Source organism: Emydura macquarii, unplaced genomic scaffold (assembly GCF_026122565.2).
Source record: "Emydura macquarii macquarii isolate MOO-44397 ecotype Brisbane River unplaced genomic scaffold, CSIRO-AGI_Emac_v2 contig_409, whole genome shotgun sequence".
Lineage (NCBI taxonomy): Eukaryota > Metazoa > Chordata > Testudines > Chelidae > Emydura > Emydura macquarii.
In genome coordinates this window covers 1-15,657 of record NW_027130546.1, presented here as the reverse complement: position 1 = coordinate 15,657, position 15,657 = coordinate 1, and the positions used below count along the sequence as shown (strand labels likewise).

Genomic DNA, 15,657 nt, shown 5'->3' with positions numbered 1-15,657 from the left:
TTTTTTTAACTTGTTTTTATTAAATTATGGAATATTATTGATAGTTTCCCATTTCTCCTTTCAGGAGGAGGCAAACACATCTAGCAGGTACTGTGCATGCATTTGTTTTTTTCATGTCCCCTCACACCCCTGTTAGATGCACTGCAGAATTACTGCACTGAACAGCTGAACTGAAAGATGACGGAGAATGTCTTCTCTTTAGGAGTGAAGATGGGAGTGTGCAGGATCAGGAAGACACTTCTTCTCGACAGCTGAAGCGCAAAGGTAATGAACACTGATCTCACGTTCAGCAGTGCCTACCCCAACACTCAGAACTCATGAGTCAGCTCCAAATACGTGACAAGCCTGGCTTGCAAACATCTCGTGATTTTCAACACAAACAATTGTGCCACCTCATTTTTGAACTTTTAAGGGAATTCCAGCCACCGCATTCCCCACTTCCTGTCTCCAAAGTGTGTGTGTGGCCTTTCAGGATACAGGTCTGGTCTTAAGAACAGGCATAGAAAGGGGAGCATCTCCTGGAGCATCTCAAATGGTGGAGGTGTTGGTAGCTCTCCAGGTTTGTGTTCAGACTGCACAGGTGGGGGCTGGTCATAGGCCTTCATATGCAAATGCTTAGGTTGACACCATGGTCCAGTAGTTACAGCACTAATCCCCTGCTGTGCACAGATGTCCTGCGGGACGTTGGGTGAGTCACTTAGGGACAAATTATTAAAGCTGTTTAGGTGCCTAAAGAAGCAGATTAGCGCCTAGTGGGATTTTCAGATATGCCCACATGCCATTGATTTCAATAGGAGTTAGGCACCTAGTTGCTTTTGAAAATCCTACTAGGCACCTATCTGAATCTTTGGGTGCCTCAATCCCTTTAGAAAACCTGTCCCTCTGTGACTCCAGTCCTCGTCTGTGCAATGGGGATAATAGTAGGACTCTACCTCACAGAGGGGTTGTGAGCATAAATACACAAAAGGTTGTGAGGAGCCCAGACACTGTGGAAATGAGGCCGTATATATACCTAAAACTGCGCATGGCACCAGAAGAGTTCAGTCTCCAGTCAAAGCATTCTGCTTAACACCAGAGATGTGTGTTTAATGCTCAAGAGATGTGGGCAACGTTTTCCACACTGCTGTGATGGAGTTACATTTGTTTGGGTGACCCTAAGTGTGGTTTGCAAGAGTGATTTGGAAAAGTTTAACTTGTGGGTGGTTTTAGTTAAAGTTGAATCTTAATTTTGAATTTCCATGGTTTTTAAAGTTTGATTTCTTAAAATCTAAACTTGATTTTAATGCTCTTTTGAAAAAAGTGTCTGGCACGTCTGCTCAACCTTCCCTGAAACTGAGCGAAACGGTCTGTATGTGATAATAATTAGCTTCGCTGCGTTTAGTGTTGGTTCTAAACAGGGAGCTAGATAACTGACAGGCAGATTTCCACATTTCCTGTGATGAACTAGATAAACCCCGAGTAGGCTGAAGTAGCTCCGTGTTAAATGTTCGTCCATTTGGAGGCCAACATGAGACCTAGACCCCGCTGAAATACTGCTTATGTCCCATTTTGAGACTCTAAATGGGACTTAAGTGCCTAGGCCTTGCGCTGGTCCCTGTGAAGAGGAGAAGTCCATCCTTTCTGAATGATTCTGCAGTGAAAGAGAGCTCTAGGTACCGTGGGGCACTCAGAAAGTGGTTCTTTTTCCCATGACTAAACTTTTGTGTCCTGCTCGCCAGCCGCAAATGTCACAAGTAAGGACACGATTCTGTCACGGAGGGCACGGAATAATGGCGGCCAGTCCTTGGGGCTGCCAGAGCAGCAACCCCCACCGGTGGTCAGTTCCCAGCAGCGCTCCCTGCGTTAGTCCATCCCTCCCCTCAGGGTCTTTTCAGTAAAACTCAGGTAGGTCGTGGGCTTTCATTAATTTTTGTTTATTGCCCGTGACTTGTTCCTGACTTTTACTAAAAATACCGCTGACGGAATCTTAACCTTTGTCACAAGCAGTCGTCCTGCCAGCTCTCAGTTGATTCCCTGTAATTCCACTTGTGCTCACCAGGTGACATCACTTTGTGACTAATGTTCCCAAGCTGTGCGTACACCACAGATTACCTTGTCTTGGGCATTCAGCTAGTCCCATAAATGAATTGCTCTGTCACACTCCTGAGTGGGTCCCTCTCACACCCTCCTGTCCAAGCTGTTCTAGGTGGTATAAATAATTAAATAGTCCTAGACACAGAGACTATTTACACTATTTTTTAGCAGAAAATAAATGACACAAGCAAATGGGTGCTAGGAAGGGAGGGTGTTTGGTGTGGAGGAGTAGGTGGGACTATAGGCAGAGGGGTTAGGGGCTCCGGTGATGGGGCGGGGGAATGGGACATAGTGAAGGGAAACATGGGGGTCAGTGACAGGTGGGCTGAAGAAGAACAGGGGCAGGAGCACCTGTCACTCCCCATTCCCCTCCTGTGGGTGTGTGATGATCTAGGGACCCCCAGCCCAGCTACAGGGGTGTGACCTACTCTTCCTTGTTCTCTCATGTGAGCCAGCTCCTGGAGAGGTCCTTGCTTCTCTGGGGAATCTGAGTCCCCTTTCTAGCTCCCTGGGTAGGCTGGGATGTGGGTGTCCCTTCTCTGTCCCTCCCCACACCCCGGTGATTCCTGAGCCCATCTTCCTGATTTTGTGGGTGTCGGCATGTGGGGCCCCCTGCATGTTTATGGGTGTCTGACTCCCCCAAATCCCCTCATGTGAGCCAGCTTCCAGGAGAACTTGCATTTCTGGAGTTTCTGAGCCCTCCTCCCTCCCTCTCCCCCGTCTGTGTGCCAGGGTCTGGGGAAGCTCTGCCCCTCTGGGTGGGGAGCTGAGAAATTCTATGCTCAGAGCATGACCCAAGCACACATGCTGAGAGTGGGGTGAGGAGCTGAGAATGGGCAGGTTTGGCTGGTATCAGAAACTCTCCTGCACTGGGGAGGGGATGGGAACAGCCACTGAGGTGAACGGAGCAGTCCTCATGTCCCAGAGCTATAGTGTCAGGCTGTGTTTGTTCACCTGCGTGGGGAGAACAGAACATCGCACTGGGTCTCTGGTCATTTCTGGGAGCCTGGAACTTTGAAACCTGCCGTGCACAGAACTCTGAGAAGGAAAAGTGAACATCTGTTCTGGGGAACATCTGCCTCTGCCGAGGTGTTTGGTGACGATGATGATTGTGGATCAATGTCACCTGTGTACAACAGAATATTCAGAAGGTGCTGAAATTATTTTTGAAAAGAAAATTAATGGCAGATATGAAGGCTCCCTGGGAGGGGAGGTGCTCTGGGGTGCAAGAGGAGTGGGAATAGTGGAGGAGGGCTTCGGTCTGCAGCGAGGGATGGGGGTATTATGGGGAGGGATATGAATGGGAACGGATGGTAAGGCAGGGAAAAGGGGCTGGGGGCTCAGGTAAGAGGGAGGGGTCGGGATTACAGGGGAGCAGGAGGGGAGAAGACATAAAGGGTTGCAGAATGTGAGAGGTTGCAGAGGATGTTGGAGGTTATGGGGTGAGGGCACCTGTCAGCCATGAATTCTCCCCTTGTGTGTGTGCACTGAGATGTGGGAGACCCTGCTCCTTTCGGGGTGTCTGAGCCCCTTTCCCTGTCCCTCCATGTGCGCCGGGATCAGGGGGAGGGATGAAACTGGCACAAACTGAAACATCTGAAATCCAGAAAATGCAGAGTTAAGCTACACGTCACCCCTGTGTGCAGCACAGGAGCCTGGTTCGGAGGCGGGTGCACTGGGTGGTCCTGGGGCATGGCTAGGGAAGCCTGGCTGAAGCTGGGGCAGGAGGCCCAGGTAGGGGTGGGTAATGGGAGTGAGGGGCCCAGCTCACTGCTCAGCTCCGGCTACATGAGCAATGTTGCATACAGCCCCCTGTAAGCTGCGGGCTGTGATATGTGTAGTGTGGAAGAAACAAAAGCTTCACTCTGCGTTTTTAGTTGGGGCTCATCAGAGATAGAGACTCTTTTATTATTATGAAGCACAAGCATATGCAAGGGGAGAGCCACTGACAGAGTTGTCTCTGGTCAGTAAAGGGTCTCCGCTCTCAGGCAGATTTTAACATATATTTATAGCAGTGTTAGAATTACAGCATTCATTTTTCTTATCATTAGTCAAGGTTACAGACAAATGGACGGCTATACAAGCATTTTCTTTGAGTCAAATAATTACATTTCTCAGTACATTCGCACTCTCTTTTCCCCCTGCCTTTACCCATCAGGCATACTTTACTTGATCAAAGTTTAAGGTCTGCACAATTTACTTCCACAGTAGACAGCAGCACAGGGCAGGACTTGGCTTCTGCAGGGCCAACATCCTGGCATGATAGGATGGCAGGAGATGGACGTGTCAGCAGGGGGTACATGTTGCAAGGAATGGCGGGCAGGGGGTAGAGAAAGAGAGAGACACCAGTCTTCTCTCACTCGCTTAAAGTTACTGTAACAACCAAGTAATAAAATTGCCAAGCTCTGGGGCCATACACCTTGGAACAGATTTCTCTCACCATTCCCGTTAGCAACTGTGACCCGTCTGCCTAGGGTAGCCCACCTGAAAATGCCAAGGTCAGGGCAGGCCGCAGAAGCAGAGCAGATTCTCCCAAACTGGTGGCTAACACTGAAGTTAGATTCCCCAACCAGTCACAAACAGTGCTCCTGATTCCCCACACTTGTTATCAAGAAGCTTCAGAAAGGTAATACACGGCCCTCTTTATTGCATTTCAGTCTCTGGTTTCCAATTAGCAACTAGGTCCAGTAAAGTGAGGAGTTATTTCAAATGTTGTCCTGATCCCCAAAGTCTCAGCCACAGCACCAGGCCAGTGTTAGTTAGGATCTTACCCAAAATACCAGGCTGCCAGCCAATCCTTTAGTATCTAAAACTGAAGATTTATTATAAAAGGAAGGAAACAAACAAGCTGAGAGATGTTAAATGAACAAAGTAATCAGATACATACAAATGACTTAGTCCATATATATCAGATTCTTAGCAGTATTGGAGTTTGCAGGCTTGTACAGTCCCCCTGGTCGGTGTACATCCAGTACCTGGCTGGGTCTCAGTCCTTTGTATCACAGCTTCAGAGGTAGAATAGTCGATCCAGAGGTAGGGAGCAGGAATGAAGACAAAATGCAGATGGTGCAGCTGCCTTTTTATATCCTTTTTGCCATGAGACTTGCACTTCCTTTGTCCCAAACACGGCCACACAGCACATGGCATGGAAAAGCCTCAGAGTCCCTGTCCATAGGCGTGTTCCTGCATGCCCTGGTGACTCATGAGGTGCAGCCCTTGGGTTCTTTCACTGGATTCATTGCACAGTTGTGTTCCCTTGATGGGCCATGAAGCAGGCTCAGTGCTGCTGCCATGTTCCTGTCTGGGGTGTCACCCAGAAACACAGCACGGGTTAGAAATACAAATATACCAGACATCTTTAGAACGTATCAGACAAAGCTGATACAGACCTAGAAACGCGCTTATCAATCTTAGCGAATCATGACTTTTCCATCAATACCTTGCCTGGCATATCCTCTACAACATCTATTATAATTCTGTAATACTGGTATCAGTGATATTATAAATGGCCATTCATATTCCACACAGCGTCACTCCCCCCTTTCCTTTCCTTTCCTTTCTACAGCTCATTTACTAAGAGCAGCCCAGGCGCTGCATGCAGAGGTCAGGGGCGGGCCACACAGCCTGATCCAATCCCTTAGACAGTAACCGCAGACGTCAGTGGAGATGTTCCCAACTCTGCCCCTAGGGGCCAGCAGAACAGAGGAACACGGGGGTAATTCAGTCCTGACACCCCACCCCCATGTCTGCCTGCTCCGTAACCTGTGTGCAGGCTGCTCCCTCTGTATCTTGCTGCACCAGCCCCTCCTGCCTCCCTGGCCTGGCTTCTCCCTGAGTTTTGAACAGCGCAGAAGGAATAAACTCCCCCTCTCCTTCTCGCCGCTCTCTTTTCCTCCTCTCCTCTGTGCCATTTTTTATCTCTCCCTCCTTTCTTCTTGCTCAGATCCTCCACTTCCTTTTCTTCTCAGCCACAAGGCTCCCTCCCTTTCCTCTCTCTGGGTTTGCCCAGGGTGGACAGTGTGTTCAGGTGTGAATTCCCATTGCTCACAGTCACAAATACATAGTGGTGTCAAGACCAGAAGGGACTGTGTGATCCTCTAGTCTGACCCCCTGCATCTTTAATGATCTGGAGGATGGGGTGGATTGAACCTCAGCAAATTTGCAGATGACACTAAGCTGGGGGAGTGGTAGATACCCTGGAGGGCTGGGATAGGATACAGAGCAACCCAGACAAATTGGAGAATTGGGCCAAAAGAAATCTGATGAGGTTCAACAAGGACAAGTGCAGAGTTTTGCACTTAGGATGGAAGAATCCCATGTACAGCTATAGACTGGGGACTGACTGGCTAGGCAGCAGTTCTGCAGAAAAGGACCAGAGAAAGGAGTCAGCAGTGTGTCCTTCTAGCCAAGAAGGCTAATGTCATATTGGGCTGCATTAGTAGGATCATTGCCAGCAGATCGTAGGAAGTGATTATTCCCCTCTATTTGGCTCTGGTGAGGCCACATTTGGAGTATTGTGTCCAGTTTTGCACCCCCAATACAGGAAGGATGTGGACAAACTGGAGAGAGACCAGTGGAGGGCAATGAAAATGATTAGGGGGTTGGAGCACATGTTTTATGAGGAGAGGCTGAGGGAACTAGGCTTGTTTAGTCTGCAGAAAAGAAGAGTGAGGGGGGATTTGACAGAGACCTTCAACTACCTGAAAGGGGGTTCGAGGGAGGATGGAGCTAGGCTGTTCTCAGTGGTGGCAGATGAGAGAACTAGGAGCAATGGTCTCAAGTTGCAGTGGGGGAGGTCTAGGTTGGATATCAGGAAAAATATTTTCACTGGGAGGGTGGTGAAGCACTGGAAAGGGTTACCTATGGAGGTGGTAGATTCTCCATCCTTAAAGGATTTTAAGGTGTGGCTTGACAAAGCCCTGGCTGGGATGATTTAATTGGGGTTGGTCCTGCTTTGAGCTGGGGGTTGGACTAGATACCTCCTGAGGTCTCTTCCAATCCTAATCTTCTGTGATTCTATGATTACTCAGGCCAGAGAATCTCTCCACAGGATTCCTACAGCAAAGGGAACTATTCTTCCCTCCTCTGTCAGCGACACATAGCTGCCGGAGTAGGTTTAATCTGTCAGAGAAAGGCACAACTAGATCCAGTGGCTGGAAATTGAAACTAGACACATAGAAGCTCATGTGACATGGGCTCATGGTCTCCTTATTTGTGGGTTCACACAAGCAGGCAGAGCCCCCAGAATGATGGCCCAGCCCCACGCTCAGGAAGCAGAACACATATTTTATTACTGGAAGAGGGAGGAGCCCTTGAGCTGCTGCTACCAAAGAGTTTTGCTTTTCCTCCCAGGCAGCAAACGTACCCACACCCTGAACTCAGAGTTACTTCCCTCTACCCTGAGAAGAGCCAGACCCTGTAGGGACTGTCTGTGAATGCACCACACACATAGACCCAGCCAGCACAGGAATTTATTCACACTAGAAATAAGATGCACATATTTAACTATGAGGGTAGTTAGCTGGTGGAACAATTGGTCAATCTCTAACTCACTGGATCCCCAGCTTCCAAGGAAAGGAGAGAGACACAGCAAATCAGTCAAATAAAAATGAAGACAAAGAGTCCAGAGAAGGTGCAGTTTTTTAACAGTGTGGGTAATTAGCCATTGGAACAACTGGCCCAGAGACTTGGTGGACTCTCTGTCCCATGGAGTCTTTAAATCAAAATTGGGTGTTGCTTTCTGAAAGATCTGCTGTACCTACCACAGATTGTGGGCTGGACGCAGGAATTACTGGGTAAAATTCTCTGGCCTGTGTTATGCAGACGGTCAGAGTAGATGATCAGAATCATCCCTCCTGGCCTTCACATCTGTCAGTGTACAGCAAATCTTTTAGAAAGGCAACCAAGGACAATCTAAAGACGCTAAGTGATGACAAATGCTGCCATTTCCCTTGGGAAGCTGTTCCAATGGTTTGTTCCCCTCACTGTTCAAATGTCATCTGATTTCCAGTTAGAGAATAATTCATTAAGTGAAACTGCTCACTGCAACTCTTACATTCCCGCAGCCTTGGCCTCTGCCCATCCTCTGAGAAAGCTATTGGAAGAAGTGGTTTGTCACATCTGTACGGATTATTTCAACGATCCAGTGAGCACAGACTGCAGACACAACTTCTGCCGAGTTTGTATCACTGAGCGCTATGGAAAATGGGAAAAGGACAATGTTAGAAATAATTAAACAGGTTGTCCCGGGGGGGAATTGGGGAGATGGAACCCTTTATTGCCTGCTCGTTCCACCTGCACGCCGTGAGTGAGCAACGAGGGGGTTACTTTACAATTTTTTTATTCATAACAGTATGTAAATGTACACATTTCCAGCAACTCCCCATAGACCCTTATTTGGTTACATTGACACCTATACAATGAATATTAACAACTACATAATGACTATAATTATACCTGCCCCTGTTTGTTGTTTACAGGATTACCATGCAGAGGTCAGGCACATCACCTCAAAAACCTATACATTTTACACTAACATTCTTTGAAGTAAAGGCATGCCAGGGGGAGAAGGAAGATAATGCTTTCTTCCCACCAAGGCCTTACTCAGAAGTGGTGACAGTGCCTCATTCCCAGCACAGATGGCCAGGAAGGGAGGAAAAGAAGAAAAAGATAACAGACTGTAACTAAAATTCACACCAATTAACAGAAACAAGATTTGTCCTTGCTTTGACCACGTTCCCTGTAATTTAGGCCTGACCATTTGTCCAGCTTTTAACTCTTTACTCTCCTACAGAGCCAGAGGGAGTTTGCTGTCCAGAATGCGGGGAAAAATTGAAGAAAGAGAAATTCCAGACCAACAGGCAGCTTGCCATCATGATGGAAAATAGACAGCGATTAGGAAAAAAATGTGGAAGTCTAAAACAGCAGACAGTCTTCAGGGAGCATGAGGACAATGTAAAGTGGTTCTGTGAAGATGATGATGAGATGATCTGTCAGCTTTGTGATAAAACCCGGGAGCACAGATCTCATGCTCTGGTGCCCATCAAGGTGGCAGTTCAGAAATACAAGGTAGGAAACATTATTTCTATGTAAACCTTCTGCCAGACAGAGCCGGCAGCAGCAAGGGCCGGGTTCTGTATCTAGGGGTTCCTGTCAATGATACCACACCAAGCTGGCTCGAGCCCCCACCCAGTCACCTGGGAAATCCCAAACTATCCCCTGGGCGCCCCCAAAGGCAATACTTCCCCTCTCACCAGCACAAAGTCTGAGTGTAGAAAGTGAACCTTTTAATAACACAGCACTGGTTTGGGAAAACAGTGCAAACACAATTCATTAACACAATGAGCCGAACCCCCCCTCCACCCCAGAGTACATGGGGCATGTCCTTCACTTCTCCCTTGTCCTTTCCCCTGTCCTACCACCATCATAGCTGCAGTGTACACTAACTGGGGGGAGGGGCTGAGCTAGTGCCCTTCTGCAGGAGGTGGACTTGAGCAGTCCTCTCAGCTGCTGTTTGCAGGCCTCACCAAGTCCCCGCTGGTGCTGCTTCTGTCCTTCCAGGCCCTGCCAGGTCCTCTCTGCTACTTGTCAGTCAGGGTTTCCCAGGCTCTTGAGTGATTTCAGCTTGTAGGAAAACCTTTTACTGACACAGAAGGAGCATTCTGACTTTTAATAAAACAAAATACATTATTAATTCTACCTTTTAACAGCAGAAGATCATCAATCCATGCTTGAGAGTCACCCTTTACTAGGCCTAGTATAGCCTCAGTAACAGATTCCCTTCCCCCTTCACTTACCATGCTCGAACATCCGTAAACCACCCTTGTTAAGTTCTGTTTAGATGAGACTGAATTTTTCATCAGAACAGTCTACTGCCATTTGTTCATACAATTGAAAGAGAACATCTCATCACTCTTGAAGTTAGCACAAAAGTGATTTGTAGCCCAGTACCAGCCAGACTGACCGTTTCCCATCATGCTCAGCACCTAAGTACTTAATTGTACTCATGCAAATACAAAGCCCATGCAAATAAAGTGCCCCCCTTTCAACTAGCTGAGCAGACATTGCTTATATCTAAATATGCAGGAGAAATTAAATCACTGCAGGAGAAGTTTAATTTTAAAATGACCTGGAGTTTAGCCATGACTGGTAGGAGTTTTCTAAATCTATGGGGTGAAATCCTGGCCCCATCGAAGTCAGTTGAAAACTCCCAGACCTGGAGCCAAAATGGTGCATAGGAACCTAAGTCCCAGTTTGAGGTGTCACTGCAATCCAGAGCCCCTTTCATCATCCAAGTGGAACAGCTTCACCAGGAGAGACTGAGGGAGCCCCACGTTTGACTTTCCCATTGCCTGGTAGTTATAGCCTCTCCTGACAAATGGGATTGTAACATGGGTCTTCTTTCTCAGTACCGGGGGGGATTGAACCTGGGTCTCCCACATCTCAGGGGAGAGCTCTAACTGCTGGGCTAAAAGTTATAAAGTAAGTGACAGCTCCTTCCCCAGCGGTTTTGTGTGCAGTGAGGCAGGCTCATAGCTTTTGTGTCTGACCACCTGACTCCAGGAGCTGGGTTCCTGGCTGGGGTTGTTGGCAGAGCCAGGTACCTCCATGAAGCCTGGAGTGAGGTGCCCACCTCCCTGAGGGGGCGGGGCTGGGACACCTCTCCTCAGCATCTCCCATTGGCTGGCTTAGACAGCTCCCATTAGCTGTTGTTTTCACTCCCTCACGGTCACTTGTTGTTACAAGAACTGAAAGCAGTGATCATGCTTTGTACTCGCACCCAGCGCTGCTTCCATCCCGGGCTGTCGGAGCCCCACACAGACACCAGTGGGTCTAGCCATAGAGCCCTGCCCTCTTCGCCCTGTTTGCACAGGGGGATCTGAGCACAGAGGGTGACGCGCCCAGTTCTGCCCTCACTGAGGTCAGTGGGAGTTTATCCACCAGGCTGAAGGGGGCAGGCCCTGTGAGAGTTGCCCAAGATACACACGAGGCGTTGGTTTGCCCACGGTTGGTTCAGACAGAGCTGCTGAACCAGCAGAGCCAGGCTGAAAGCCAGCGTGATGCTGACCCCCTAGTGCCATGTGCTGGAACAAAATGTGTGTCAAGTGGGGGTTCCCAGCACTGGGGAAGGGATCCCAGGTCCCAACCACGCACCTTGTCACAAACACAATCCTTGCCTTCTAGGGAGGTCAGAGTTAGGCCCTGGAACAAGTACCACATGTATCGATAGCACAACACCTTTCTGCAACCCAGACAGAGCCTGGCTGTTTGGGGAGCCAATACGACCGCTCTTCAGAGAGCCCCGGGGTCACTCAAATCAGCTCTGTCCATGACAAGGCTGGGCACAGAACCCTGCTCCCCTCACAGCCGGCCTGGGCTTGGCCACAAAACCCTCCTGCCACCCATGGGTGAGGAATCCCCAGAGCTCTGACTCACTGCAAGAGAATTCACCCGGCATCGTTATCCCCACAGGTGAAACTCCAGAAAGACATTGAGCATCTGAAGAAAGCGATGGAGGAGATTTCAAAGCTGGAATCCAAGGAGTGGAATAAACGCAAAGGCTGGAAAGTAAGTGTCTGCAGTTTGGGTTAATCTCTCATTTTATTTAGGTATTTTTAAAAATGTACAAGAAAATCATGATAAAAATAGACAACACCAGCAAAGCGTTAAAACAAACAAACAAATAAACCCTGTTTATGATTATAATCAGACTTTATTTCCAGAAAATGTTCATCTTGAGGAATATGGAGGGGAACGGAAGGGTAAAAATTAACAAATCTGCATGACACTTAACAGCAAAGGGCTGATTTACACTAAATCAAGACGCAAATGAGGCCCAGATAAATACATACTTTATTTATCTGTATTTCTAGTGCAGAAGCCTCGTGTGGATCAAGCCCACTAGTTCTAGCAACACATAGGAAGATACAGACCCAGACTTTTCACTGTCTCACACCTTGTGTCAGCATTTACACTAGGGCAAAATCCGTGTAAATGTAGCCATTCTGATTTGGTCAATTTTACACGGACTGTGCTCACTGGGACAACCCTGCTCTCACTCACACCACTTCTACACTACTACAGCCCCATTAGCACTGATAGGGTTACTCCTGATTTACACTGGGTCAATGAGAGGGGAACGGGCTCCAGAGAGTCTAACGGAGTTGCACACGTTTCAGGGGCAGCCTTTCTGTGCCATATTTAAGGCTGAAACACCATTTCAGTTTAAAACTGACATTCAAAGTGCTCTAAAATCCACGTATATACTCATCTTGGCTTGAAAATTGCTGAGTTTGTTAATGGACCAGTGCAGAATATGAGGGGCAAATGTAGGGGCATTAATTCAAAGGGTTCTGGAGATTCCATTCTCCACCCATATGGTGATGTGTTTTTAGTTGCTAATTCTGTCCCACCTTGCCTTTTATGGACGTTTTGCATTTCCTGACGAATATCTAGTGTAAGGAAAGGACGGGGGGTGAGGTGGGGTGGGGCTGTTTTTCCCCAAACATGAGTTTTGGGTTTATTGTCTCACGTGGGGGCAGAGTGAAGGATGCAATTGTTACTTGAAGGTGACTCAGGCCCAGATCCACACAGGGACTGAAGTGTTACAACACCAAAGCTGTAGGCACCTTGAAAATCGCTGGCTTAGGGGCCTCAGCTCCCTATAGAATGAATGAGGGCAGGATGGTGCCTCTCTTATAGCTTTTAGCCCAGTGGTTAGAGCATTCACCTGAGAGGTGGGAGAGCCATGGTAATTCTCCCCTAGGCCTGAGGGGCAGAAAGGATTTGAACAGGGAAATCTCATGACCAGTCTCAGGACAGTCGTCTGAGGGGGCGGAGAGAAGCTCAGTGTCTCCTGTTGAAACTGTTCCAGTTTGTGTAAATACTCATATAGTTAGTGGACCAGAGAGCAAGCGAGGATATCTCTATAGTCCTGCGGGTCAGGTACCCACCTAGGAAGTGGGAGACCCAGAATCCAGCCCCCTGCTTCACAGACTACTTAATTATTTATCCAGAAGTAAATTATGGACTTGAGGCAGGAACCCCTTGGTGTAATTTTCTGGCCTGTGACATGCAGGGGGTCAGGTTAGATGATCACAATGGTCCCTTCTGGCCTTAAAACAGGAATCTATTAACACTCATTCAAATCTAATGTACTTCACCCAAAATGGCCGGATACACTTGATAGTTCTGCTGATATTTATGGTTTGGTTCGGTTTTGTTATTAACTACAGGAAAGAGTAAAGCGTCACAGCCAGCGAATCTTGTTGGAATTTGAGAAACAAGAACTGCTTCTGAGTGAGGAAAAGGAACTCTTTCTCCAGTGCCTGGGGGAGGAGGAGAGGGAGACTTTGAAGAAACTAAGTGAAAATGTTACCAAACTCTTCCAGCAACGCTCCTCGCTGGAAGAGCTGATCATAGAGATAGAGGAGAAGTGTCAGCAACCGGCCGCTGAGCTGCTGAAGGTGAGTTACACAAAGTTCCCCTTTTGTCTGGATTTTCCACAGCCCTGGAAACAAACACGGAGTGTCTCCTGCTCCCGCAGAACTATTATTATTTACTGATTTATTATTTATGTATGTTGCACCACAGCTTTACATCGAATTTCATAGTATTATTAGTAATATTTAGGCCAAAATTTGGCTCCCTAAATTTAGGGACCTAAGGGTAGAATCATCAAAGTGACTTAGGAACCTTCATCCCATTTTCAAGAGTGATTTAGGGCCAGATTTTCAAGGGTATTTAGGTGCCTAGAGATGCAGATCGGCAGCTCCTGGGGTTTTCAAAAGCATCAAACAGGTTAGGCACCTAACTCCCATTGACTGGTTTTAAGGTTTCTCTCAGGGTAGCAGCCACCATGTGCTGGATGCTTTCCAGTACCCAGAAAGACACAGCCCTGCCCCTACAAGATTTGCCAGTCAACCTGCCTAGTCTCTTACTTGGTGCCCATCACCGTGGTGTCAGAGCGCTTCCCAACGTTATCAAGGGCAGGCATCAGATAAAGATGTCTCTGCCCACAGTCAGCAGTTAGAAAACACGTTTTCACAGTAAGGTCAGCACATTTTATCCAGTATTTGAGGCCTCCGGAGACCAGTTTTACCATCACTTTTTGCAGTACAGTTGCTGTTTAACACCTGTGTAAGCACAATTAGACAGTGGCTTTTTCTAATCTTGAGATTTATTTTGTCAGCTCAGCTGACAGTGTCTGGAAAATCTGCACAAGATTTCTGTTCAAATAAAATTTCTCTTACTGTTGTTTTCAAATAGTTAATGCACCATTTAGTAACTCAGTGCGCCCCGTTGTACCATCAGTGACTGGTGAGTCATACCCATGTCTGCATTTCTCTGGGGCTGGAGTCGTGCCTCAGCACCACTGTATTCATACGCCAATTCAGTTATTATCACCTAATTATAAGAAGTCCTCATGTAAGTCAGATCTGCAGGTGTTTTCATTCTGTAAAGCCTCAGGAAAAAAAGATTAACCAGGTGTTCTGTGAACACAGAACAGATAAATTGTTCAACACTAACTCTTTCTCATCTACTTTCTCTCCCGTTAGGATGTAAAGGGCACACTGGCCAGGTAAGATCCTATGTTCAGTTTACCATCAATGTATATCAAGCCCATTGCAATAGTACCAGTGCTGAGCGTCTGAGGGATAAGGGGATTTTGTTCTCTTTAGGAGTGAGCAGGTGAGGCTGCAGGAACCAGAGCTCACTGCTGCTGAACTGAAGGGTGTGTACAGAGTCCCTGGCCTGATGGAAATGCTGAGGCAATTCACAGGTAAGTTAACGCTGAGGCAGCAGGGGATCTCTAGCTTTTCCTATCTGCAGCCTCCAAATCACCCGTGTTTTTTCCATTCCTAAATCCACGTGCCAGATTCCTCTGGGCAATTCCAGCTAAAGATACTAAAAGTGCTATAATACCCAGAGACAAATAGATTAATACTGGGCCCCCTATAGAAAAGGGAGCAGTTACAGTCAGAGATGCTACCTTTCATCATTTAAACTGGAAAAGCTTTTGAATTAAATGTACCCACTCCTTATAACAATCCCATCACTGCTCTGTCCCCCAGGGCTGTGAACTGTTAGCATTACACTTGGCTCTTATATGGAGTTATTCAGCCAGAGCTTGCAAATGCTTTCCAAAGGAGGAAGTTGCCATTGTCCCACAGTTACAGAAGGGGAACTGAGGCACAGAGACACAGCCAAGGTCAGACTAGAGCCAGGAACAGCACTAAGGACTCCTGGTCCATTCAGTAAAAGAACCAGAGCGGGGGAAAATGGCTCCAAAAGGCCTGGATCCAGCTGGTGGAGGATTTCTCCAGTGCAGGCCGTGAAGAGAACAGCTGCAGACTCACTCATAAGCCCTGTTGTAGGGGTTTGTGGGAGATGGGACTGGGGACAAGATGGTTTTATCGTGGCCATTCTGGGCTGTGCTGCTGCCCATAGGACCCAGGGAAAGGCTGCTGTAACTAAAGGCATCAGTGATACCAGAAAAATTCACTCGTACTATGAAATAAGAGCGCTGAGGTGGGACGTTACACCGGTATAACATGAGTGGTTTAAACTCCTACCTTACCTTGT

General features: G+C 47.6%; 1 protein-coding gene across 1 annotated transcript; it reads left to right on the top strand.

Moving 5' to 3' along the window:
* Nucleotides 1–202: 202 nt before the first annotated feature.
* On the top strand, nucleotides 203–14,854 carry LOC137146222 (E3 ubiquitin-protein ligase TRIM17-like; the record flags this gene model as incomplete). The annotated part of the gene is made up of 7 exons (XM_067537419.1): nucleotides 203–264; nucleotides 8,139–8,293; nucleotides 8,869–9,141; nucleotides 11,545–11,640; nucleotides 13,308–13,538; nucleotides 14,631–14,653; nucleotides 14,754–14,854. Coding segments are annotated over 7 exons (941 nt in total), but the record flags the coding sequence as incomplete, so codon positions are not given.
* Between the last annotated feature and the right edge of the window lie 803 nt (nucleotides 14,855–15,657).